General features: G+C 35.7%; 1 protein-coding gene across 9 annotated transcripts in view; it reads right to left on the bottom strand.

The window, feature by feature from the left end:
• Window positions 1-24,460, bottom strand: part of beta-Spec (spectrin beta chain) — a 71,680-nt gene that overhangs the window by 12,707 nt on the left and 34,513 nt on the right. For 2 of the 9 annotated variants that reach the window (XM_080176211.1, XM_080176213.1), the window contains exons 18-45: window positions 23,259-24,173; window positions 22,641-22,831; window positions 21,892-22,157; window positions 21,303-21,419; window positions 20,535-20,702; window positions 19,324-19,455; window positions 18,684-18,857; window positions 18,163-18,227; window positions 17,456-17,642; window positions 16,963-17,171; window positions 16,105-16,203; window positions 15,668-15,806; window positions 14,555-15,286; window positions 14,091-14,207; window positions 13,567-13,637; window positions 12,842-12,953; window positions 12,254-12,346; window positions 11,730-11,810; window positions 11,122-11,239; window positions 10,655-10,805; window positions 10,020-10,113; window positions 9,273-9,407; window positions 8,867-8,958; window positions 8,384-8,433; window positions 6,343-6,612; window positions 3,712-3,891; window positions 1,650-1,728; window positions 1,222-1,317 (exon numbers count right to left, since the gene is read on the bottom strand). In XM_080176211.1, coding sequence (XP_080032337.1) covers window positions 1,222-1,317; window positions 1,650-1,728; window positions 3,712-3,891; window positions 6,343-6,612; window positions 8,384-8,433; window positions 8,867-8,958; window positions 9,273-9,407; window positions 10,020-10,113; window positions 10,655-10,805; window positions 11,122-11,239; window positions 11,730-11,810; window positions 12,254-12,346; window positions 12,842-12,953; window positions 13,567-13,637; window positions 14,091-14,207; window positions 14,555-15,286; window positions 15,668-15,806; window positions 16,105-16,203; window positions 16,963-17,171; window positions 17,456-17,642; window positions 18,163-18,227; window positions 18,684-18,857; window positions 19,324-19,455; window positions 20,535-20,702; window positions 21,303-21,419; window positions 21,892-22,157; window positions 22,641-22,831; window positions 23,259-24,173 — 5,133 coding nt within the window. Of the gene's footprint in view, window positions 1-1,221; window positions 1,318-1,649; window positions 1,729-3,711; window positions 3,892-6,342; window positions 6,613-7,447; window positions 7,586-8,383; window positions 8,434-8,866; window positions 8,959-9,272; window positions 9,408-10,019; window positions 10,114-10,654; window positions 10,806-11,121; window positions 11,240-11,729; window positions 11,811-12,253; window positions 12,347-12,841; window positions 12,954-13,566; window positions 13,638-14,090; window positions 14,208-14,554; window positions 15,287-15,667; window positions 15,807-16,104; window positions 16,204-16,962; window positions 17,172-17,455; window positions 17,643-18,162; window positions 18,228-18,683; window positions 18,858-19,323; window positions 19,456-20,534; window positions 20,703-21,302; window positions 21,420-21,891; window positions 22,158-22,640; window positions 22,832-23,258; window positions 24,174-24,460 lie in introns of all 9 variants that reach the window. The other 7 variants (XM_080176214.1, XM_080176212.1, XM_080176218.1 and 4 more) reach the window with 7 other exon arrangements.

The raw sequence follows: 24,460 nt of genomic DNA, 5'->3' as shown, positions 1-24,460 counted from the left end.
AGATTTTAGCGTAAAGTCAGGGATCTCAAGGGATAAGACAATGACTGATAAATTGCTGTATATCCCCAATGATGATACACAGCATTACCCCTTCCGTAGATTACAATTAGTGGTAGAAAAGTTAATGAACCAACCAATCAACATTTAATAAAAGTCCCCAAAGTTGGTAAGCCAACGAAAAAGAACATGTTATTATAAAACTTTGTGGACTAGTGTAATATACTGCCAAATGTCCTCTCCCTCCCTGGTACAAAGTATATGCTAAGGGTTTCTTACAAAACAATAAATTAGCCTAAATCCTTATAATAAAGTAACAGGATATTTGTCTGTATATCTGTTTGTATGTAACGAATGATCTCACTAACCGCTGAACCGATCGGGTTCTCCTTAACAGGGTAGCTTCTCATAGGTCCTAGGAAGGTTTTTAACTATTTTGGAGGAGGGTACCACCACCCTCCCAAGTGAAATCACAAAAAGATCGATTTTTTTTACGTAGAGACTTGAACGCAACATAGACAATTATTAGAAAATTGTAGACAACATTTTAAGTGCTACTAGAGGCCTCTAGAGGCGTAGCCGCTAGTATTAGATATTGCGTTAAGGATTTCATATTTCATTGCTAAATTTATAGTTAAACGATTGCGACTTTGAATGCACATTTATTGAATAATATTTTGTTATATTTTGAGTAGGATCTTCTAAATTTTGGTCATATTTTCAACAAAAACACAAGGTCATCAAGGAACCATAGATACAGAACTAAAAATATTATTTATACAATGATTTATGTACATCCCCAATGATGATACACAAAATCACAAAAACACAAAGATATTTGCCCCAATTGTTGGACAGTATTAATCATCATAAAATTTGATGTTTCAATAAAAACATTTTCGATTAAAGGTACTTAACGAGTTTAGCAAACTATGCATGTTATAAAAATTCTTCAGAAAAGAGGAAAGACTATTAAAATTTAAATAAAACCAATTTGAAATGCCAATTTGAAATGCTTACTTGTAGATCATAAAAGTATATATTTCAATGAAATAAATTAAACAAAAAACTGGGTAGGAATACCCCATTTACATACTCGTAGAAAAATGTATACAACACGATAAGATACATGATTTTTCAGTATGGCTTAGAACCAGTAATAATCCAGCGGATATTAATCGGTTTCGAAGCCATACTGGAAAAGAATTTAGTTGAAATACTAACCTGTAGGTGGCGTCTGGTGCTGTTCTGTAGGATTTAGAATCTTTGTAAAAGTTGAGTTGGTTGCCCTTCAACACTGTAAACACACGGTCCCAGGACCTGACAGAAAAATTACATGAAAAGGGATCCATATGTAGGAAAGTTAAAAAATTTTGGATGGAGATTAGAAAAAAAAAGACTATAGAGCAGTGCCATAAAAGACATACATTAGACTAAAACAAATCATGAAACCTTTTTAGTTTATAACGTATAGAAATTGATCTAGCACCCCAACCAATGAGCAATGAAACTTGATAAAAGTATGCAGAATATGAATTTATTCAATCCCTAAAAATTTCAGTTGTCTATCTTGAATAAGAGTTGAGAAAATAATGAAAACCTAAAAATCTAGGAATCGATCTAGCACCCCAATTAATTGACAAATTGTCTACCTGTGTGCAGCTTTCTTTGTAGTAGATTCCCAGGCATGTTTTCTGCCCAACATTCCCTCAAGCTCACCGTCAGCTCCTTCTGTTAAATTAAAAACAATATTAGTAAATACTCAAGACGACATTTTTAAAAATTATTGAAGACGATATTTTAAAAAAATTAAGACGACTTTGATAAAGAATTGAACATGGTTTCAGATAGTATAACTGTTTTTGCGCATTTGTAATAAAAACATTAGCAAAAATTCAATAGATTATTATTTATAATAATGTAATTTTATCAAAAAATATGCTGTTTTATTATTTTTCAAAAATTCTGTTATGGTTTATATGTCACAAATAGATAATTATTAAGACTAGTCAAGCAGTCATTATTAAAAAAAACACAAAACGAAAACAAACATTGATATAGAAAACAGAGCAGGCATGCAGTTTTTTCCTACCTTTCATTTCATATTATCAAGAATTTAACAAATATAATTTTTGTATAATAATAAAAATACTAATAAGATATGTACAGTTATATTTGAATAAGTAATAAATATCAATATGTTCATATAATAAAAGTTATAATAAGTATAAATTATGAGATATATATTTACAATACCAAATTGTAAAGAAACTTTTTAAGATCCCACCACCGAAAGTATTTATTTTCTTCATGCTATTGTAAGTTTATAAGTATTTTGTAGGTATTATTCTTGTATGATAAACTTAAATTGCTTTTTGCAACACTTAAGGTTATCAGCTAAAAAAAAGTATAAAATTAGCAATATTAAGAATTTAGTATGAGGGAGATCTATCACCAGTTTATCTAAATACTTCCTAAACCAAAATTAAGATTATGTTCCTGTGAAATAAAAGATAAGAAAAAGATTAAATAGAGGGTCCCATATTCCAAAGATTAACTAAAGAAACAAAAGTAAAAAGAAATGTCCAGCTTATTCCTTTTTTTCTAAAAGAAATAAAACTATTGTTTAGTCAGGGGTGCACGCAATTGTAGAGATTCTTTTTTTTATATACCTATTTATTTAATTGATGCCAAATACACATTTTAAAAGTTTTAATAGAAAAGTTGATTTAATTGGTATGATTGTAATAACTACCAGTATTAGCTCTACTATCTTCTTGATTTTCCTCCCACTGCAACATATCAAAGATCTACAGGGATAAGACAATGGCCGATAAATTGATGTATATCCCCCAATGATGATATTCCTTCTATAGATTACAATCAGTGGTTTTAACATTTGGACACTCAACTTACTGAGCCAGCTATCAAATTTCATAAAAGTCTGCATAGTTGTTGCGCCAACAAATAAGAAAACGTAATTTTAAAAAAACTTTTGGGACTAGTGTAAAAACAGCCCAATGTCCAATCTCTCCCTAGCTAAATATAATTCTTATATGCTACTAATGAGGAAACTCGATTTAGTTTAATTTTTTTTGATTTTGTGCTTTAGATTTGCAGCCAATTGGACTTGAAGTGCACCCCCTTGAACCAGTAACTGTGTTATGTACTAAGATATTAAAAAGAATGGGGATAGTGAAATAGAAATAGCCACAGGCAAAAACAATGATTCTAAAAAAAAAATAAGAACAGGGCAGACAAAATAATTCTCGCATTACAGATTCCTTTTAGAGAGAAGTAGAATTATCCCAAAAGGGGACTATGCATGAATAAGAGTGAGAGATTTTAAGCACCTTCCAGCAGTGAACCTGAGTATTTCAGAGTTTTTTTTTCATATAAAAACATGATGAAACTTAATTTTTTAGTTCTAGTATATTCACCAAAAAATACTCAGGTTCAATGCTAGAAAGTACTTAAAATCACTTGCTCTTGTTCGTCCCTTTAGTACTATTCTAAACCTGCCCTGTTCTAAATATGTTTTTTAACATAGAATCATTCTCCCTGTCTGTGACAAGAAACAATAGTAAGATATACAATGTAGGGTTAGGCCAGATACCGGATGTCCGACTGATTTCTAATACCGGATATCCGGCACAACCCTAATAGAATGTATGTATGCTTAGAGTGGAGGGAGAGAGAGAGTGATGAACCTACCCACAGTCCTGCCGCCTCCAAGCGTCATATCTTCCCCTTCCCCATCCTCGGACTGAATTGACCGCGTGTCCGGCGTCTTGCTCTTCTTCCAGCGGAAGCTGCGGAACGGCGACTTGCTGCGAGTCAGCGACTTGCCGCGCTGTTTCTCGCTGGCCGTACTGCTGCGACGGGATCCTAATGCTGTTAGTTATGATTATACCTGTCTTTGGGGATTTCGGGGACAATTTTTTTGACCCATATTGATAAAAATGTCTTCCTCCCAATGAAAAAGTTAAATAATATAATCTACCGCATCATATAGACAGCTTTCCGCGGAAAGAAAAATGATAAACTATAATATAAATTCCAGTTTTGTTAGCCCCGAGGAGACGAAGGCCCGGGCTAAAAAAACTGGTATTAACATTATAATTTTATTTTAATATTCGTGGAAAGCTGTCTATAATACGATACGATACATGTTTTTTTTCAGTATGCCTGAGAACCGGTTCTTATCCAGCGGATATTAATCGGTTTCGAGGCCAATTACTGGAAATTATTTTTACTTTCTCCCCGTAAGACAACCAAAATGATATGAATGTAAAATTAAAACTTTACATACAACTTTAAATAAATGACAACACAGCCTATAAATATATCTATGTAAGCTATAACAACAATGTATAAAAACAAGGATGACAACATCCATAAGATATAAATAAATTTGATATATGAGTCTTGTATACACTATTCTAGTTTTGTGGATCAAAACTACAAAATATATAATAGTCATGAAATAAATATAAGTAGGAAATACTTATTAGAAATGTACATTTTTTAACCGGGGTATATATGTTGGGGGGGGGGGGTAAAATAAAGATGCGTTATTCGGAACATACTTTATTTATATACAAATAACACTTTCCCAACAGGGACGTCCAAGCTTTTTATTTTGTGGATGGAAGGGTTAAAATGAGGGGTTTCACAGGTTTGAGGAATAATCTAATGTATATATTTAAAAAATTGAAGGGGGGGGGGGTAAAAGAAGGGGTTTCAAAGTTTTAGGGGAGTAAACCCCGCCTGTGGACGTCTATGATCCCCAATTATACAAAGTATTATTTGTACACAAATTAATAGGGGGAGGTAGGTTGTGCTAAAATTCCGTTAAGGTGTGAGTTTTAAGGCTTAAAAACAGTAGTAGAATGATAATATTCACTAAATATGTGTATTCCTTATTGAACAGAACCATAGACAAAAAAAATTATATATCTATATTTAGTGAATATTATCGTTCTTCTACTGTTTTTAAGCCAAAACTCACACCTTTACGGAATTTTAGCACAACCTACCTCCCCCTTTGCCCCACTAAACGCTATTTGCCTTCCCTCATTACAATTTTTTTTTATTATTAAACCTTAGGATTTTTTGTGCTATAATTCTTAAAAATAATTAACAAATGGATCTAACACAAGACAATTATAAATATATACAATCTTTAAAAATAAGGAAAAATTCATCCATAGTCATTTTAAAATGACATAAAAGCCTATGTATGGTCTATAGCTAGTCAGCCAGTCAAAAATTATTTAATTTTAGCTCTATGTTTTTTCCGACTCACTTGACTTTTTTCCTTATTTTTAACATTAAACTACAAAGATAATAAAATACATAAAGAAATATAAGTATATAGTTACTACAATATTATGTATATTAATACATGCATATCTTAATATACATCTTTTAGTTCAATAATATCCTAAAAGGTTGCGCGAGTTTTTTGCAAATAAAATCCGCGTAGTGAAGTTCATCTCCTAAAGAATCTTCCTTTTTAACAGCGAAGCTTTTCTATAATTAGGATCGGTCCGTACGTCTGTACATAAGGGATAGCTTTTTTAGTTAATTTAGGCATGTTATAATTGTCCTATCAATTTCAAACTTTGCATGATGATTTCTGTAGTAGTTTAGAAAGCGTAGCAACTCTATAATCGTTACCAGAAATAATTATCCGATTGATCTGATTTTTGGTGTACTGATTCCTATTACAAAAAGGTATATTGTCATATGCGAAGCATCTCTATAATCAATCTAAAAATGTCCTTAAACAGTATTCTGTATATAAGAAGTTTTGCAACAAATTTACGTATAATTTTGTCAAAACTTATGAATTTATATTTTCTATATTTAGTTCTAACACTCTACAGGAGTTAATGTTCGTCTGTCATACCGTTTCAGAGTTTAGCTTTCATGGATGTTGTCATCCTTGCTAATCCTCTATATAATTTTTGAGAAAATCAACAAATCAGTTAAAATTAAATAAAAGTCTCCAAAGATGTTAAGCAAACGGATATGAAAAGTATCGTTTATTCAAAATTTTGGGGGGCAAGTGTGATAACAGCCCAATGTCAACACCTTCCCTGGAAAACAACTGTCAGAAATTTTCCTTTGAAGTACTACTTTTTCAACAACAAAAAATGTAAAAGTTTACTTTTAAATTGTTAGGTAGTTATATCTTTTCTGTGATAAGTTTTCTAAGCTGTTGGTGGTTTGCTATTGCCGCGCTACATACTTTCATAATTGTCTGCTTTATCAAGTTTTGATTCCCACGGTACAAAATAAGATCCAACACCACCACCGGATACCATATTTTGTTCCTACCTGGCTGGGGCGAGGCTGGGACACTGCGCATTGATGCCGCCGCACCCGCCGCACCACTCGACGATCTTTCAACACCGCCCGGTTGGCCTTTGCCGCCCCCCTTCAGCACAGAGGAGTGTCCTTTGGCTCCACCTGTGCCGCTTGCACCCGGTTGTGGTGGCGGCCCGGCCGGGGGCCTTGATCTACCCTGGCGCTGACCAGCTTCTTGTTGCTGTTGATGGGAGGATGGAGGATAGTGGAGGGCGGAGGTGCTTGTCTCATGCGCACCACCTACCACACAAAACATGCAACTTTTGATGCGCTGGAAAGTGTCATGTGTGACGTCATAAAAATACGACTATAAAGGAAGGATTAGAGGAGAAGTGGGAAAGGAAACCTCCAAAAAAGAGATATGTAATAAACGTGTTTTAATGACATCACACATTACCCTTTTCGGCGCTTCGCAACTTTTAGCATTTGTCTTTTATTGAAAAATATTCAGAATTAAAGAATTCTTTTTGAAAATAAAAATATAAAATCTTTAAGTAATAGGTATTTCATCAATAAAAGCCAAACACAAATATTAACTACATAAGAAAAATAAAGAAAAAGAATGTTTAAAAGATAAAAATAAAATATTTCAAAAATAAAAATCAAAAATGGTGAAGTTAGTAGCTGTGACATTGAGTTAGTAAAGCGACAACAATTTTACATTACAAAAAAAAACAATTTTGTGAACAGTTAATATGTTTTAGTAAAGCATTTAGTATAAGTAGTTATTAATTTTGTTTTAATCTCAGTTTTGTTTTTCTATATTATAGTTATTTTGCTTCTCCTTCACCAGTATTTCCATGCAATTGAAAGGGTTAGAAGGTTTTAATTAACATGCCCTGGTGTTTTCAGTACACTTTAAAAGAATAAAATTTTAATTACAAGTTAAAAAGGAAATTTTGTTTATATCTTAAAAATGTACTATAAAACATGTAAATGTAGCGCAAAATGCCTTAAAATGCCGCACACAACTATGAACATTTAGCTTAAAGGCGCAAGGATGCCACATACAATTATAAAAATACAAAGAGGTTGCGCGCGGGTTATCACGCCTAGAAATGCCGCGTTCCATCACCTGTGGTGCTCGCCACTTGTTCTACGGGTGAGGTGGGCGGGGAATAGGGCACAGGCTCCCGCATGGTCACCCGAGGCTTAGACGCAGGTTGGGTGGCGGAGGTTTGAGCCCCTGCCCCACCGCTACCACCAGCTCCAGCTGTTAGTAAGTAAGAGAGGGAGAGTTAGATTAGTTTGTTAGAAAGTTGATAAAAGGGATATGAATTAGGCTACAGAAACCCCGCTTCATATACCCTTCATGAGTTACGGAGAAAACATGCAATTGAAAATTGCACTGAATGTAGTATTTTTAAAAAGATAACAGTTAATAGAAGATAATTTGAAAATTAATAATACCACAACCAATAATATTGTTAGTAATTCAGAAAATTGATAGATCTACAAAGGCTAGAGATAATCTATATAATCCCAACACCAATCTAATACTTTTCAGTGTTAGTAATCCCAAAACCATTTGTTGGTAAGATATCATATATTTAAAATGTTAGATACATTGTTGCTCATTAAAAAAATCTGTACACTATAAAGCATTAATAAGCACACCTAAGCAGTGACTATTTGTGATTCGTATGGCTCAAAAACCGGTTATGTTAGTAAGGACAACAATATGTAAACCCTTTGTAATATTCTATTTATAGATATGGTGGCTAAAAAGTGACTAAATAAAAAGTTTTGCAAGATTGTTGTTAGTGATTTCACTCAGTGCTGGCAAAAAAAATAAATCAACAATTTTTTTTTCAAATCAATCAACAAAAATTCACACAATCAAAAGCCTTTCAGATATCAGATAATTCACAACCAATTTTTTGTACACAAAAAAAGTCTATTGTCTTAATACAATTTAATGCAAATCTTTTTGTACATATCATGTACATTAGCCAAACTTTTTGAATTTTCTGATATCCGAAAGTTTTTTCTTCAAAAATACAAAACTTACCATGTTCCTTCAAGCTCTGTGTATCAGCGGTGTCTTTACTGGTATCAGTTCTAGAAAAATTAGAAAATAAAATTCAGATCCTATAAATCTTTGTTTAATAAAGGATATGTCAATGTTTAGATGCAAGTAAATGGGTATCTGGTAAGATAACTGAACAAATGCAGATTAATATTTTTTAATGTAAGATTGGTTAAAAAATACAGTGATAGCTATGGTAGAAAATTTATGAAGATAGCTAGAGGATAGAAAGTAACTTAAACATCCATGGGTTTGGGTTTAGCAGCTTCAATTTGTAATTAGGTTCAATATAGACAGTTATAGCTAAAGATAGAAAATTGATGAAGATAGCTAGAGGATAGAAAGTAACTTACACAATACACATTACACATCCATGGGTTTTAGTTTAGCAGCTTCAATTTGTAATTAGATCCAGAAAATTATAGAAAATTGATGAGGATAGCTAGAAGATTGAAAGTAACTTACACATCCATGGGTTTTGGTTTAGCAGCTTCAATTTGTTCATATCTCTTTCTTTCCTCTTCCTCCTGTCTTCTCTTCATATCCTTCAACTCAAACTAGAAAATTCAAGTTGTCATTAATTCTTTTTGGCGGATTTGTCATTTTTCATAACTTTTAAGAACTTCATAAAATCAAAATTATGGTTTTTAAGTTTTACTAGTTAAGGAAAAATCGTCTTATTCCATTGTCTATGTACGACATGTAAAACGTAGTGGTTTTTAAGCAAAGAAGTTTTGGCCCTTAGACGATTTAAATCAACTTTTCAAGGATTTCATGTTCTTGTCGTTTCTAATGTCGTTATTTGTCCCAATCCGAAACTTTAGTAAATGATACTTTGATCCTTCCAATGAAAATTAAACATTAAACTTACTGTAGTAAGACGTTCCAAAGCAGCGAATCTTTCCTCTTGGGCAGCGGCTGCCTTTTCAAATGCTTCGTGTTTCTTAATCAGATTCTCAACCTCGTCAATGGTCTGACCATATTCTTCTGATTTCAAGTAAGGATCCTAAAATAATTTTTTTTTTATTCAAACATGTTATCAAATACACGGTGTTTCATTGTTTAATTTTAACAAATTATCGGTTTATTAATAATAAAAAAAGACATGATATACCTATACTGACTATTGAAGCATAAGATGCATTTTTTTAAGATTGAATCATTCTACAACCCTTTTCCCCTCCAAATATTTACATATTTATAAATATTCAAATAAAGAAAATAATCAGCTTTATGATTCTACAAATGCATGGGTATAATATTAATTACCTTTTTTTAATATTGATTAAAGCACATGAAATGTCTTTAGATGGTAATCTTATGTAATCACATGCTTTAGTTAAGTCTAAAGAACAATAATTAAAGCAAGCTTAATTATCATAATATTTTTGGCTATTTTTACTAAAATTTACACTTTCAAAAAAAATCAATTATTGGAGCATAATTTTATAATGTATAGGTAATCCAGACAACTACCTGCCCCAAGTGGCGAAAACCCTTTTCGTTTGCTAATAATTGCTTTAGCTGATACTATACATGTTTTTTTAGTGTGGCTTAGAACCGGTTCTATCCAGTGGATCTAATCGGTTTCGAAGCCATTCTGGAAATAATAAATTACCTGTGCAATGAGCCAAGCCTCAGCGACGGCTGCGTCCCTAGCAAACTGGTAAACCTCCAGGATAAGCTGCAGATGCTCCCATCTCTCCTCCCATCTGAATCAAGATTAATTTTTGTCATGAAAACTGTGAATTTGGCAGCCTCATTAAATTTAATGGGCATGAAAATGACAATAAAACTGTATTTTATAAATTGTATAATTTTGACAGTGGACAAAAAATATTGCCAAAAATACAGCAAAAAACGAAATTGACAAAAATACATCCATATTTTTTGTCAAAAATACAATGACTGTTTTTTTTGTAAGTGGTAGAAGTGGCAGCACCCTAATTAATCTTGAGAATATGCGGATTACAGGCAGATTAAAACAACCAACTGACCCGATATTACAGTAGTACCTAAATGTTTTATTATGACTATTTCTAAATATTCCATTTTTAGGAAAACCCAGAGATCTAAAGGAATAAGACAATGGCCGATAAATTGATGTGCATCCCCAATATTGATACGCATAATAATCCCTTCAGTAAATTAAAATTAGTGGTTGAAACTTTCGGACACTCAACCAACCAATCAAAATCAAATGAAACAGCCCACAGTGTCCCCTCCCTCCCTGATAGAAAATGCCAGACTGACCTGTGAATCATGCCATTCCTCTTGTCTGTCAGTTCCATCAGCTTCTCCTTGATCTCATTGCTGGCATAGTGGGACCTGGATAGGAGCTCCTTGCCCAGGCTGAACACGTCACCGAAGATGTCCTCGCGTGTGTCAATCTCGGCCTTGTGACCTACGCAAGAAAATTGGGTCAATATTCGCTAACACAGTAAAAAAAGACTATGTAGAACGTAGGTAGATGAGAGGTAGGTATTAAAGTCATTGAATGAAAATTAAAATAAGATAATGTGAGTATTCAAAATATTGATTAACATATCTATATTTTGCTTGAATTTCATTTCAAATTATATATTTTTTGTAGGGAATCTTAGAATCCAAATTCTGATTTGCTCAGAAGAAGGAAACAAAATTTGAATTGTTAACAAAAAAAAATAAAAGAACAGACAGACCAACTAGTAGAGTAGCTAGCTATGCTACCCAAATCATACCTTGATGGTTGTTCATCAAAAGTTCCACACCCGACACATCTCTTGGCTTCTCGCTGGTGGACATCTGTCTCATCAGATCATCCATCCACAACATTAGGCTACGCACCATTGCGAAGAACTAAACAAATGCCGTTGAAAAAAAACATATAAGATATGTTAATAGAAGGGTTCTTGTCCTATTATTTAAAGTAGCACTTAAGGATTTTTAAAGATTTCAATAACTACTGAACCGATTACTTATCCTTTTGAGGTAAGCTTTACATAAGTACCGGGATGGTTTTAAGCGATATTACAGTCCTTTAACTACTCCTTAAGTAAGATACAGATCCCCTAGATGCAAGTAAACAAACTATAGAGAGAAAAACTAAAACTAGCAATACTTGATTTTCCTTTATGTAATTCAAAATAAAAGGCAGAAATAATAAAGGTTAATAAAGGTTAGGTCTACAATTTTCAAAGAAGCTTCACCAGGTTTATATGCCGGATCAAAGTTCATTAAAAGTGGATATAACCTCCCACCCTCTTTAGATTCTATGGAAAAGACTGTAGAAAAAAGTTAAGTAGGTAGATGAAATAGTACTATTAAATTAAAACTTTAGGTTTGTTACCTTGAATAGATCTCCAGTATCATTAAGCTTGCGCTTGCGTGAGTCACCAAGTGCCTGCAGCTCCATCCATGCGCGGACAACCTGCAACAAAATTAAAAGGTGCAGTAAGAGTTTCATTGAAGTAAAATTGACCTGGGATCATAAGGGATGAGTAAAGACAATAAGCGATAAATATGTATACATCCCCAATGATAATAAACCAAATAATCCATCTATAGAATAAAAATATTGGTTTGATAGTTAGTACACTACTAATTTGAACAACCACCAAAATTCAATAACAGTACATTAAGTTTTTCAGCTAACGAATAATAAATGTGGTTTTAAACTTTTGGATACCAGTGTCATTTCCAGTCCAATGACCCCTCCCACATTAAAAAATCTATATTTCCATTGGTGTAGGTATAAATGAAAGACTACCATTTGAATTCAAGCTAAATGAATGAAAAATTATCTTTTAAGCAGACACGAAAAAACAAGGATAAGTTAGAGAGCAGCTGCATAACTTAAAATAATTACAATACCTCGCGTTCTCTGTTTGTAATCTCCATGGCTCTCTCACCAGCATAGGCAGCCTGCAGCTTTGCACTATCCTCCTGGATAGCGGATACCTGTGCCTAGTAATAGATAGATATTTTAATAAGATACCTAATAGATAGATATACATATGTAATTGTACATATGTAGATAAGACACCATATCAGTTACCTAGCAAATAAGACAATTATATAAATTTTCAAGACAGATACGACAAAAATTTACTTAGAAACTTAGATAAATGGTAGATAGATAATATGATAGCAAGATAGATAATAAGATAGCAAGATAGAAACTAGATAGATAATAACCTGTAGAGACTGAAAGTCTTGTGAGAAGTTATTATGTTTCCTCTGTAGCATAGAAACTAAGATAGCAAGATAGATAATAGGATAGCAAGATAGATAATAGGATAGCAAGATAGAAACTAGATAGATAATAACCTGTAGAGACTGAAGGTCTTGTGAGAAGTTATTATGTTTCCTCTGTAGCATAGAAACTTAGATAGCAAGTTAGAAAATATGATAGCAAGATAGATAATATGATATCAAGATAGAAACTAGATAGATAATAACCTGTAGAGACTGAAGGTCTTGTAAGAAGTTATGATGTTTCCTCTGTAGCATAGAGACTGTGGCGCCATCTCTTCCCAATTCATCAGACATTGAGTTCTGTTTCTCCAAGATTCTAGAATAAAAACAAGATTAGTTTGCAACAAAACTTTCGCCTTTTAGAAATGAAAAAAATACTGTAACGGACACACACATTTTGAGTACCTTATAAAAGAAGTCTCCAAGGCCGTAGAAATGACGAGAAAGCATTGAAAAAATATGTTGAATTGATTGAAGAAGTGAACACTAAATGCCTTTTTTCAAAAAGGCATAAAAAGCTCTTATGTTCCTTCATGTACAAACGTACAAATTACAGCTATTGATACAACAGATATACACAGACAAACCGCTATTTTATCAAGAGCATTTGAGACCATACAAATGTTTTTTTTAGGTGATAGAAAAGGTTAAAAGTATAGGTCTTTGTTCAAAAGGGAAAAAAAATTAAATTGGAAAAACACAGAAAGCTTTAATGAAAAGAAAAAGTTAAAGGATACATAAGTTTCGAACATATAGTAAACTATTATGCCATTAAAAATGATCAAGACTGACAAAATAGGTTTTATTACATGATCATTTACAATATACCTAATTCCAACTATTATCATCAATGATAAAATAAATACAGGTTTTTCAAGACTTCTTATTTTTAGACACAATTGGTAGAAATATAATGAAGTAGAGCTTACCTGGAAAGTACATCTCTGCAATCATGGAAGTATTTAAGAAGTTCTCTTGAAGCATCAAGCATCTGGTTTCTGTTTCAGAGTGTTATGCGTTAATCTTAATATTTTGACAGGAAAAACTGTTTTGCGGATTTTTTGATAAATCATTTTTGTTGTTGTGATAATAGGTAGGTAATGTGTGTTTTCAGTGACAAAAAATCAATTTCATTTGCTTATTTCAACATATGAAAACGGTGAATTTATAGCAATTCTTATAAATAAATAATCGCTGCTGGTCTCATATGGTTCTCATTGGCAGTAAAACTTTCTTTAGATCTAGAGAAGGTTATTGACTATTTTTGGGGAGGATACCTCCCCCCTCCCAAGAGAAATCACCCCTGAAATAATACCACACCCAACTAATTCTGTTCGATTTAAAAAAAAAACGAAAGTGGGGGGGTCGACTGATCACCCCCACAAACCCAATTCTCCAAGTGCCTCTAGTGGCTTCTATGGCGCGAATGAAAAAAATGAACACATAAATTCCTAGTGTCAATCATTTCAAGCAGATCAGCCCAGGCGTCGTTGAGAGAGTCCTTCCATTGTGCAATAGTAGCTGCGTCTGTGTGGTGGACACTAATCAAGCTGTCAGCTATATCATTCACCTATAATAAATATAATAGTAGCTGCGTCTGTGTGGTGGACACTAATCAAGCTGTCAGCTATATCATTCACCTATAATAAATATAATAGTAGCTGCGTCTGTGTGGTGGACACTAATCAAGCTGTCAGCTATATCATTCACCTATAATAAATATAATAGGAGCAGACATGAAAAAAATGCTTATGATTCCTCATTAGGTAAATATTACTTCCTAAATCCAAAATCCTTTTGTAAAGCTTTGATTTTTATAATTACGCGATAAAAATTAGAACACACAGCCACAAATAAAAAAAAACAGAGAAACGTGTAGAAAATCTTTGCTAAATGAGCTGACAAATAAACACTTACCTTCTGTACGCGTTCGCTTCCTTGGATCTCTGTCTCCTTGGCAAATCCACGGAATCTTTCGATCAACAGGTTAACATGTTCGAAATCTTGTCCCAGCTCATGGGATCCAGCAATAACCTCGCGCTCCGCGATCCATTGTTCCAGATCATCGACCTCGCGGTTCAGGCAGAACAGCTTCAGTGCGTCGTCCAGTTTCTGGCGCCTCTCGTTGGCCAAATCCTTGAGGCCGGCGTACAGCTTATCCACCTGTCCAATGCGCACGGCAATGGTCTCGCTTTCGGGATGGCCCTCGGCGATCAGCTGGCGCGAAGTTTCACCCAACTGGCGGACATTTTCAGAGTAGTCCTCGACAGCAGACTCTAAGCTGTTGTGCTTCTTCATCAAATTCTCGGCGCTGAACTCGTCCTTGCCGCGGTCCTCGATCATCATGTACAACTCCTGCTCGGACATCCAAGCCTCGGCTTCGGCAGCGTCGAATAGGAATTGCTGCACGCGCTCGTTGGTCAATAAGTTCTGGCGTCTGGCCTCCAACAAGTCCTTCAGCGCCTGCCATTTCTCGACCAGTTCGTCCAGCTGGGCGTTGAACTCGTCGCTCTGCGGGTGGCCCTCGCTGATTAGTTTCTGGCCGTTCTCGACAACGTTGTTAACGCGAGGCTCGTGGTTGGCGATCTCGCCGACGGCCATCTTGTTCTTCTTCAACAGCATGTTGACCGCCTGCAGGCTTGTTCCAACCTGGAAAAAAAATATATTCAAAACCAATAATAAATCCGGATCATGGAAAAAACGAAGTAGTGGGTTTAGTCGTATTTCACAATAGAGTTTGGTAGGTTATTTAAAGTTAGGTTAGATAAATGTTAACGATTGCCCCGCAAGATTAGGAAATTGGGTTAGAGCCCCTTGCAGGGGCTAGAAATAGGAGAAAAGCTACTGTGAAAAAATGACGAAACCCACTACTTCGTTTTCTGTCCATGATACTATAAATCCTTTTAAAGATCATTAGGTATATATACATGAATGTACTGCTTTAACTTAAAAGAGCTGAAATGACCATTAACTTTTATATAGGTATATTAGTCCAAAATAAAAAAATAAATCTAGGATTTGAACCCGTACCTCTTGGCTAGAAGCCAGCGCCATCTTCTCCTCGATCCAGATCTTCTCGTCCTCGACATCTCTCTTAAACTGGAAGGTCTCCTTCTTCTTGAGGAGCTCGGCCTTACGTATCTCAATTGGCGCCATGATGGCTTGGAATCTAGATAGATAAATAGATTGTGAGTTAGATCGATATAATATACATAGATATCTAGAAAGATAGTCTTCAAAATTTTATAGTAACGTTTTCTTATTAGTTGGATTAACAACTTAGGAGACTTTTACGGATTTTGATAGTTGTTTAATTAAGTAATTGGCCAATCGTTTCAGCTACTTATTGTATTCTACAGAAATGGTAATTTTGTGTATCATCATTGGGATGTACATCAATTTATCGGCCGTTTTCTTATCACTGAGCTCCCTGAGCTGCGCTACTAAAAATCTAATAAATCATGTACCTGTCCTCAACCTTGAGCCTCTTGGCCTCAATCTCCTCCTGTTTCTCTGGCTCCATGCGGACCAGATGGTCGGCCTGACCCTCCAACTCACTCATTTGTCTAAAGAATAATATATTATGTTGATGTGTTTGATGTATCTATAATACAAACAAAGTAGAATAATGTCTGTCTGTCCGTCTGTCTGTCTGCCTTAAGATCTCGGTAACCACTGAACCGATTGGATTCTACTCTTCAGGGAATAACCCTAGTGGTCCTGTGGTGGTTTTAGGCTATTTTATTGGGGGTGGGACACCCCCAACCTCCCAAAAATACAAAAAATCACCCCTCCATTTTGTTTTTATTATTTAAAATAGTGGTGGAGTGGGGGATCTCCAGGTAATAAAAGATATAATTATACTCTTGGGGCAAAGCCCCTGGAGGCTAGGGACGAATCCGCTAGTATAGGGATAAGATACGACAAAAGAATTTTGTGGGATTGAGAGTATTTTGAAAAAAAGGTGTATTATGTAGATTATTTTTATATTTTAAAGGGATTGTACCTATACAATAATCAAGTTATTAAATTTTCTCATATTTCTGGTTTACTAATTCAAGTATATCCAGGTAGGGAACGGATAATCCACTGTAAATTACACTGGTACCAAAAGTGGGCTCAAAAATTCTGGATACTTTCAATAAATCATGATTTGTTTGTATAAAATAGCTATGTCCAAAGTTAATATTTTAATCTACATAAGACGCAATTTTGTTGAAGTATAGGTATCAATTTAAAGTCCCTACAGATCTTGAATAGGTATATAAAAAACCTTTTTCGAAAATTTCAAAAGATTATTATATAAAAATAAAGGTATTATGTACCTGGTCTTAACAGCCAGCTGTGTTTCAATAAGCTGTTGCTTCTGCATCATAATATTGACAGAGGTCAGATCCTTCAGCTCATCCATCGGCTCATTCTCCATGACAGCCTCAATCTCGTGGGCAAAACTGTCGATATCGTCACAACTCTGGTCGTACAGGTCAGCACGCTTGGCGTCGAACAGGCGCTCGCCCTTCTCAACTGTGTCAGCCTAAAGATAAAGAAAATGGTTAGATTCTATTTCGGCGAATTTTTATCAGCCTAAAGATGGTAAGTTTTTAATTTTCAGCCAATTTTAAGGTTTTTATTTGCCAAAAAAAAGGCTTATTTTTTTCATTCTTTGTTGAAAGGTTTAACATAAAATTAAATTTAAGAATAAAAAAACGTTGGATAATGGATATTTTGAACAGGAAAAACGGGTTTTCTTAAAATATAACATCGCTTCCTACAACTGACTATCCTTATCCCTTTAAATCCCAGCCAGTTTAAACTCACCTCAAGCTTAGTAAACTGTGCTTGGATTTCTTCCAGCCGTGGCTGCACAAGGTCGGCCATCTCGGGCTTGGCCTGGATGAGGGCGCTGCCGCTCTCCCTCACTTGGTCTAGCCTCTCCTTGTTGCTCTGGATCTCGGACTGGAATGCCTGGTGACGCGTCCACTTAGAGTGAATGGTACGGGCAGATCTAAAAATCATTTTAATATAAAAAATCTTCGAATATTCTTTTTAAAATTGTCCAAACTTATTGTTAACAATTTTGGTGGGATAAAAAGAAAACAAACAGGAACCAAAAGTGTAAAATGATGAATTTGTGTTTCCGTTTAGTTTTTTTTTCATGTAAGGACATAAACAATGAAGACAACATCCATAACTAGCGAAGCACCAAAAAAACATAAAATGGGCAAACAGACAAAGTGGAAAATAACGAGAAATGGAAAAAGTAACAAAGTATCAAAAAGTCTTTAAAAAAAGAAACAGTTTTGAATTTAGAACAAAATTTCTTGCAATTTGATAAAGGGAGGAGTAGGTTGCGCTAAAAATCCGTAAAGTTGTGAGTTTTAAGGCTTAAAAAAGCAGTAGATTGGCAATATTCACTAAATATGTGTTTTTAATAAAGAAAAGGACTATAGATAATTTTATTAAAGTTAACCTTTTTCGGATTTTTAGCGCAACCTACTCCCCCCTTAAATCAAAAAGGCATTTACCTGTAGGTATCCTCTTGTACCAGAACATGTCTCTCATGGATCCAATCCTGCAGTTCTTCACAATCCTAGAATAGTTCAAAGTAAAATTTTAAAAATAATAAGATTTAAACGAGTTTTGGTCGAGGAGCCGAAGGTTTGGGCTAACAAAGCTGTTATTAAGAGAGGGGTAGGTTTCTGGTAGAATCCGTAAAAATGTGTGTTTTAAGGCTTGAAAATAGTAGTAGAACGATAATATTCACTAAATATGTGTATTTCTTATTGAAAAGAACTAGGTATAAACAATTTTTTTTAAACGGTTAACAATTTTTAACGTTCTACTACTGTTTTTAACTTATAACACATAACCTTGACGGATTTTACCAGAAACCTACCCCTCTCTTTTATGATTTTTAGTCTAATATTCGTAGAAATTTGTCTGTATTTCGATACTATACATAATATTTCAGTATGTTTGAGAACCGGTTCTAATCCAGGGAATATTGTTCGGTTTGGAAGCCATACTGCTGGAAAAACTATTGTACCTGTAGGAAGCTATGAAGCATGTGTTGATCCCTAATTTTATCCAGCTGAGCCTGGGCCTCCACACGGTTCTTGTCCCGCCTCTCCGCAAGCTCTTCCGCCTTTCTGGCGATCTTCTCCGCCGCGTAGTTGTTGTCGTTCTCCAACATCTTGGCAAAGGACAGCACACCGTTGATCTGAACAAAAAAGATTTTAGTAATATATTCGCTGGCTCTTTCACGTAAAAAAATAAACGATTTAAATAGATGTCAATGTAACTAAAAGGCGTATTAGAATGAATGCATTAAAAATTTTAGCAATATTTTAAACAATTGTTACAGTGCCTTCACTCTAAGTTCCACATGAGCAAAGAACCCCCCTCCCCACCTCATCTTTAAAAATAGATTTAAAACCCTGCACTTAATATAACCTAACCTAAGTAAAAAAACTAACACATAAAAACTAAATCTCCCCAAACATATCTTTAATTTATTTCAAAATAAAGGGGGGGGGGGGGGGGTATTCTGTGTTCTACTAGGCCCTTTGAGGTAAACCAACCTAATAAAAAGAATTACTGCCTGTATTCTCGAAATTCAAAAACAAATATCTGACGGACGGACATCACCTGGTTTTTAGAATAGTTTTGCTACAAACAACACATACCTTTTCATCATTGTTATCCATGGTGGTGATGAGAGCCTCGTGGCGCTTCAGCAGGTTCTCTGCCTGTTCCAGGTTGCTGGCGGACTCGTCCTTCGACAGCAGGTGTTCCTGTTGGGATAGTAGTACCTCAACCTTAACAGGGAAACATTATTTATCCTATTATATAAAGTAGTAAGGGATTTTTGTCTCAAGCTTAAGATCAGTAACGCTTCATATAGGTCCTGTGATGGTTTTAAGCTGTTTTATTTTTAGTAGTTGAAATCTTGGGATGATTTTGGGCTATTTTTCTGCCCTTCATGACCCCAATCAAACCATAGAAGCTTTGGGCCCAGCCGCTAGTACAGATTAAAGTAACAGGATCTTTATCTGTATATCTGTACCGAAGGATCTGATTTAGCCGTTAAACAGATATGGTTCTCCTTTTTAGGGTAGCTTTACATGGTCCTTGGAAGGTTTATAACTATTTTTCGGGAAGGTTCCAATACCCTCCAAAGAGAAAACGCCCTTAAAAAATGCCCCCCTTTATTTATACTTATTAATTTTAAATTCTTTATCCGAATTTGTTTTTAAATAGAAGTAGAGCTCTCTTATTCGTTGGCTTAAAAACAATTATTTTTATCTAATCTTGATTAATTGGAACTTTCCAATTTACAGAAGTGGAAATTTTGTGCATCATCATTAATTTACCATCCATTACTTTATCCATTTAGCTTCCTGAATTGAAGACAAACCAAGGGATTACCAAATTACCCCTTCTGTAGATTTAAATTTGTGAGTTGAAACGTTTGGACAGTCAACATAATGAACCAACCAATCAAAATTCAATGAAAGTCCCCAAGGTTGTTGAGTCAAAAAATAAGAAAAAGCTATTATAAGCCTTTTGGGGACCAGTGTAATAAACAAGCCCAATGTCCCCTTCCTCCCTGTATCATTCCATACCTGTAGGGAGAGTGACTCTGAGAGGGAGGGGACAATGAGCTGTTTATTACACTAGTCCCCAAAGATTTATAATAATTTTATAATTTTCTTATTTGTTGGCTTAACAACTTTGAGAACTTTAATGAATTTTGATCATTGGTTTATTAAGTGTCCAAAGGATTCAACCACTTATTATAATCTAGAGAAGGGGTAATTTTGTGTATAATCATTGGGGATGAACATCAATTCATCCTCCATTGTCTTATCCCTTTATAACCCTGCTACATACATACCTGCTTGACGTCTCTGTTGAACATCTGTAGAGAGAGTGACTCGGAGAGCAGGCTGTTCCGGTTCTCCCACATCTGGTGCAGCTCCGTCCAGCCGTCCTGCAGCGCCTTCAGACGCTCGCGCAGGAACATGTACTGCGGATCGTCGAATGTTGAGGGATCGGCGGTGACCTAAATAAAAAGGATGTCATTGTATATAATTGTTTTTTTTTCTCCAAGTGCGAGAAATGACCTGTCACCAAAATTGAATTACGTAAATCTCAAAAAACGCGCGGCTAGAGCTAACTACACAGTAAGAACACACTTCTTTACGTATTACGAATTATTATGAATTACGTAAAATCAAGGGAAGAATTTATCACCTCAGAATTAATTGGAAGAATGATTTAGCATGTACTTACAAGTCAAGGTGATTCCTATGACATTGAAATGAATTCAAATAGAAAATGCCGCGAAATTTAATATTTTGCTGAGTAAAACTTGTTTTTAAATGTAACTGAAGGGGAGTGGGAGAAAAAGGGAAGGGGAAATTTTCCTTAAAAATTGTTTGTCAGAATCACATTCCCTTTTTCCTGCTTACAATGTAGCTTCTAATAGATTTATATTTATCTAGAAAATGGTACCATAAAGAACCATCCAACAAATGACACCCAAAAATGTTTTTAAAAATTGAAAATAGGGGAGGTTGATTTACACCCCCCCCCCCTCCCTCTAAAGGGCCCATAGAGGCTTCTTAGGGGAGTAGCCGCCATTAGAAAGACAAAAAATCACCTTTTCGCCATAAGCCATCATATCAGTGTAATCATTTTCATAGCTGTCAATTTCCTCGCGGATTTGTTGATGCTGCGACAACAGCTTCTCAGCCTCAGCCAAACTGGAGGGAGTTTCCTGCAGATAAAAAAATCAATTTAGATAAATTTAAATGCTGAAAATCATTCAAAGTTCAAGGGTGGTGGTAAAGGGGTGTTTGTTCACCCCCTCAAACTTTAAAACTCCTCATACCCTTATCAAAATTTTAAAAATACATTTGAAAACCCCTTATTTTACACACCTCAAGATAAAAAGCTTGCACATCCCTAATGAAAATAATCAAAATGTTATTCAATTACAAAATTATAATGGTCAGAAAAAGGACAGAAAAACCATTAAACTTTCAAAAAATAAAACCATCCCAATTCATTTTTAAAGCTTCCCTGAAAAGCATCACCTTTTCAGACGAAATCAACTTACTACTTTATACTATACTTTAGGATTAACTTATCAACTTACGTAGATGAGTTTTATGAATTAAGTTATTCAATGCCCATTGGAATACAGACCCCCTAGATGTTAGGGGTGTAGCAGCTAGTGTTATCTATACCTGGTTAGCAATATCAGATTCAGTTTTGGACAGCCATGTCTGGAAGTGGTCGAGGTTCTTGAGGAACCTGTGCAGGTCTCCAGCCTCCTCCAGCTTCTCGTCACGCTCCTTCAGCATGGCGGACAGCTGGTCCCACACCTCGCGCAGCCGGTTTGTGCGCTGCTTGATGACCACGGCCTCCTCGGGGTGGCTCACCGAGATCTTCTCTGCCTCCTCGTCCAAGGACTCCAGCTTGCTCTGGATAGCGGCGAGGTCGCGCTCCATACCTGTATTAGGAACATATGATAGGTATACCAAAGATCAGTGATTGATCATATATGGATTTAAAAGATAGACATAAAACTAAAACTAAAGCAAAACTTATAATATATTACTTTGCCAATCTATTACATAGATGCTCTTAGATTTATTCTCTTACTTTTATAGAATGTTAGTTAGAATGCTTTTATTTTACACCATAGGCGATTGTCAGGAGAGGGATATCACCCCCCTCCCCCAAATAAAATTGGGAAGGCCTAATTTTCAACCTCAATAAATATATGCCCTTTTATAAAAAAAAACCATAACAGCTATTTGTCTTACTATTTCGAACCTTACACGATAAGATCCATAACATGGCTGACAGTTTTGATCATAGAAAACATTTTTAATCATACCAAAGCCTATAGGTAAATATGAAGGATTTCGTAAAAAACTTAAATTAAAAAATCCGTTACTCTCAAATTAAAAAAATCTTCCAACATGTTCACCTGAGAGCTTTCTCTGTAGGGTCATGATGCCAGTGAGGTCCATCTTAAGCTCATCTGTCTGCTCCAGGACCCTCATCTTGTCCTCAATCCAGGTCACGGTCTCGCGGCACTCAATGTGGAAGATCTGTACGCCGTGCGCGGCCACGAGCTCTTCACGTTTAGCCTCGGATTTCTCACGCAGTGAGGACCATCTATAATGGAGGTTTGGTTACTTTAGATATAGACTAGGGGCTTCAAGGGACACTTGAGGGAATAGGGGGTGGGAGAATTTGACCATTCACTTTTAATTTTAGTTTTAAAAAGAAAAGAGTTTTTTTGGGGGGGGGTGGGAAAGGAAGGTCAATATTATTTTAGAGAAAATAATTAAAAACCTTCCATGGACTTAAAAGCTACACTATAGAAGAGAAACCATATCGGTTCAGCACTTAACGAGATCCTTCGCTAACTGACATAAAAGGCTTAACGAGGTCCTTCGCTAACTTACATAAAAGGCTTACCTACTTCTTTATCAAACTTAGAAAAAAATTACTAGCAGAATAAGGGTTTGTTATGTTTGGTCACATATGATTCAATCCCATGTAAAAAATGTATTTCACCTAAATCCAAATGAATAATTACCTTGAGTTGAGTGTGTTCTGTCTGTCGACAATATCATCAGAGTTGGGATGCTTCACATGGAGGAGCTGACGTGCCAGCTGGTTCACCACAGCAACACGAGACGCGTTGGCGTTCATCTCGCGGTCAAAGCCATCAAATCTGTGCTTCATAATCTCACAGTCCTCGATATCCTTGCCGGGCACCATGGTGTCCAACATCTTCTCCTTCTCAGCGATCCATTGCTCCACGCCATCCGCCTCAGTGAACAACTTGTAGAGCGACAGAGCGTCGAGCAGACGTTGCTTCCTAATCTTGGCCATCTCAAGCAGCTCTTTGTATCTGCGGTCAATGGAGGCAAGGCGCTCGACAACGGGACCACTTTCGCGGTCCTCCTCGCCGAGATTGTTGGCCTGCTCGTGCAGTGCGTCGATGGTGGCCTGGTAGTTCTTGAGCTCGTCGGTGACATCCTTGTGCTTCTTCAGCAGTGTAGTCACGTTGCCCTCGTCCTTGCCGATATCATCTGAGGACACAAGACGCAGGATGTCCAACATCCAGTTGTCAACATCATCCGCATCAGTGAAGAATTGATGGAAGTCCACACCGTCTGTCAGACGCTTCTTGCGCGCGTCCATGCGGGCGATGAGCTCGCTCCAGCGGCCGGTCACCTCGTCGATACGCTCCTGGATCTTGGCGGCGCCAAAGTGGCCCTGCTCAATCAGATCGGTTCCACCGCTGATAGAAACCTGGAGTGCAGATTCGTGGCCCAGAATCTCGGTCTCCAGAGTCTTGTGCTTGCCCAGAAGGAGGTTGATGGTGGTGAGGTCGTGGCCAATGTCGCCCTGCAACAGGATGTTCTCCATCTCCTTGATCCAGTTCTCCTCGTCCGCCATGTCCCAGTAGAACTGCCACAACAGCCGGGATTCTTCCAGACGAGATCTGCAAAAAAAAAGTTTTTGTTTTCTTTGGAGAAAATCTATATACTACAAAGAGGATTTTTGGAACATTTTAAATTTAAGTAAAATCACCCAAAATAAGAGGAATAGGTATTTTGAAGTTTTTATTAAACATAAAATATAGTGATTCAGCGACAGGCAGTTTATACCAACCAAAAAGAATGCAATATGAATTTTTGACAATTTCAATGACAGAAATATTTTTGAATAGGTAAGATTTGTGGATAGTGAAAAAAATATTGATATAAAAGGCTAATATATAAATAAACT

The sequence above is a fragment of the Acartia tonsa genome, chromosome 11, assembly GCF_053477335.1.
Source record: "Acartia tonsa isolate MP-2025a chromosome 11, ASM5347733v1, whole genome shotgun sequence".
Lineage (NCBI taxonomy): Eukaryota > Metazoa > Arthropoda > Copepoda > Calanoida > Acartiidae > Acartia > Acartia tonsa.
The sequence above is the reverse complement of the archived record's forward strand: the minus strand, read 5'-3'. Positions and strand labels throughout refer to the sequence as shown.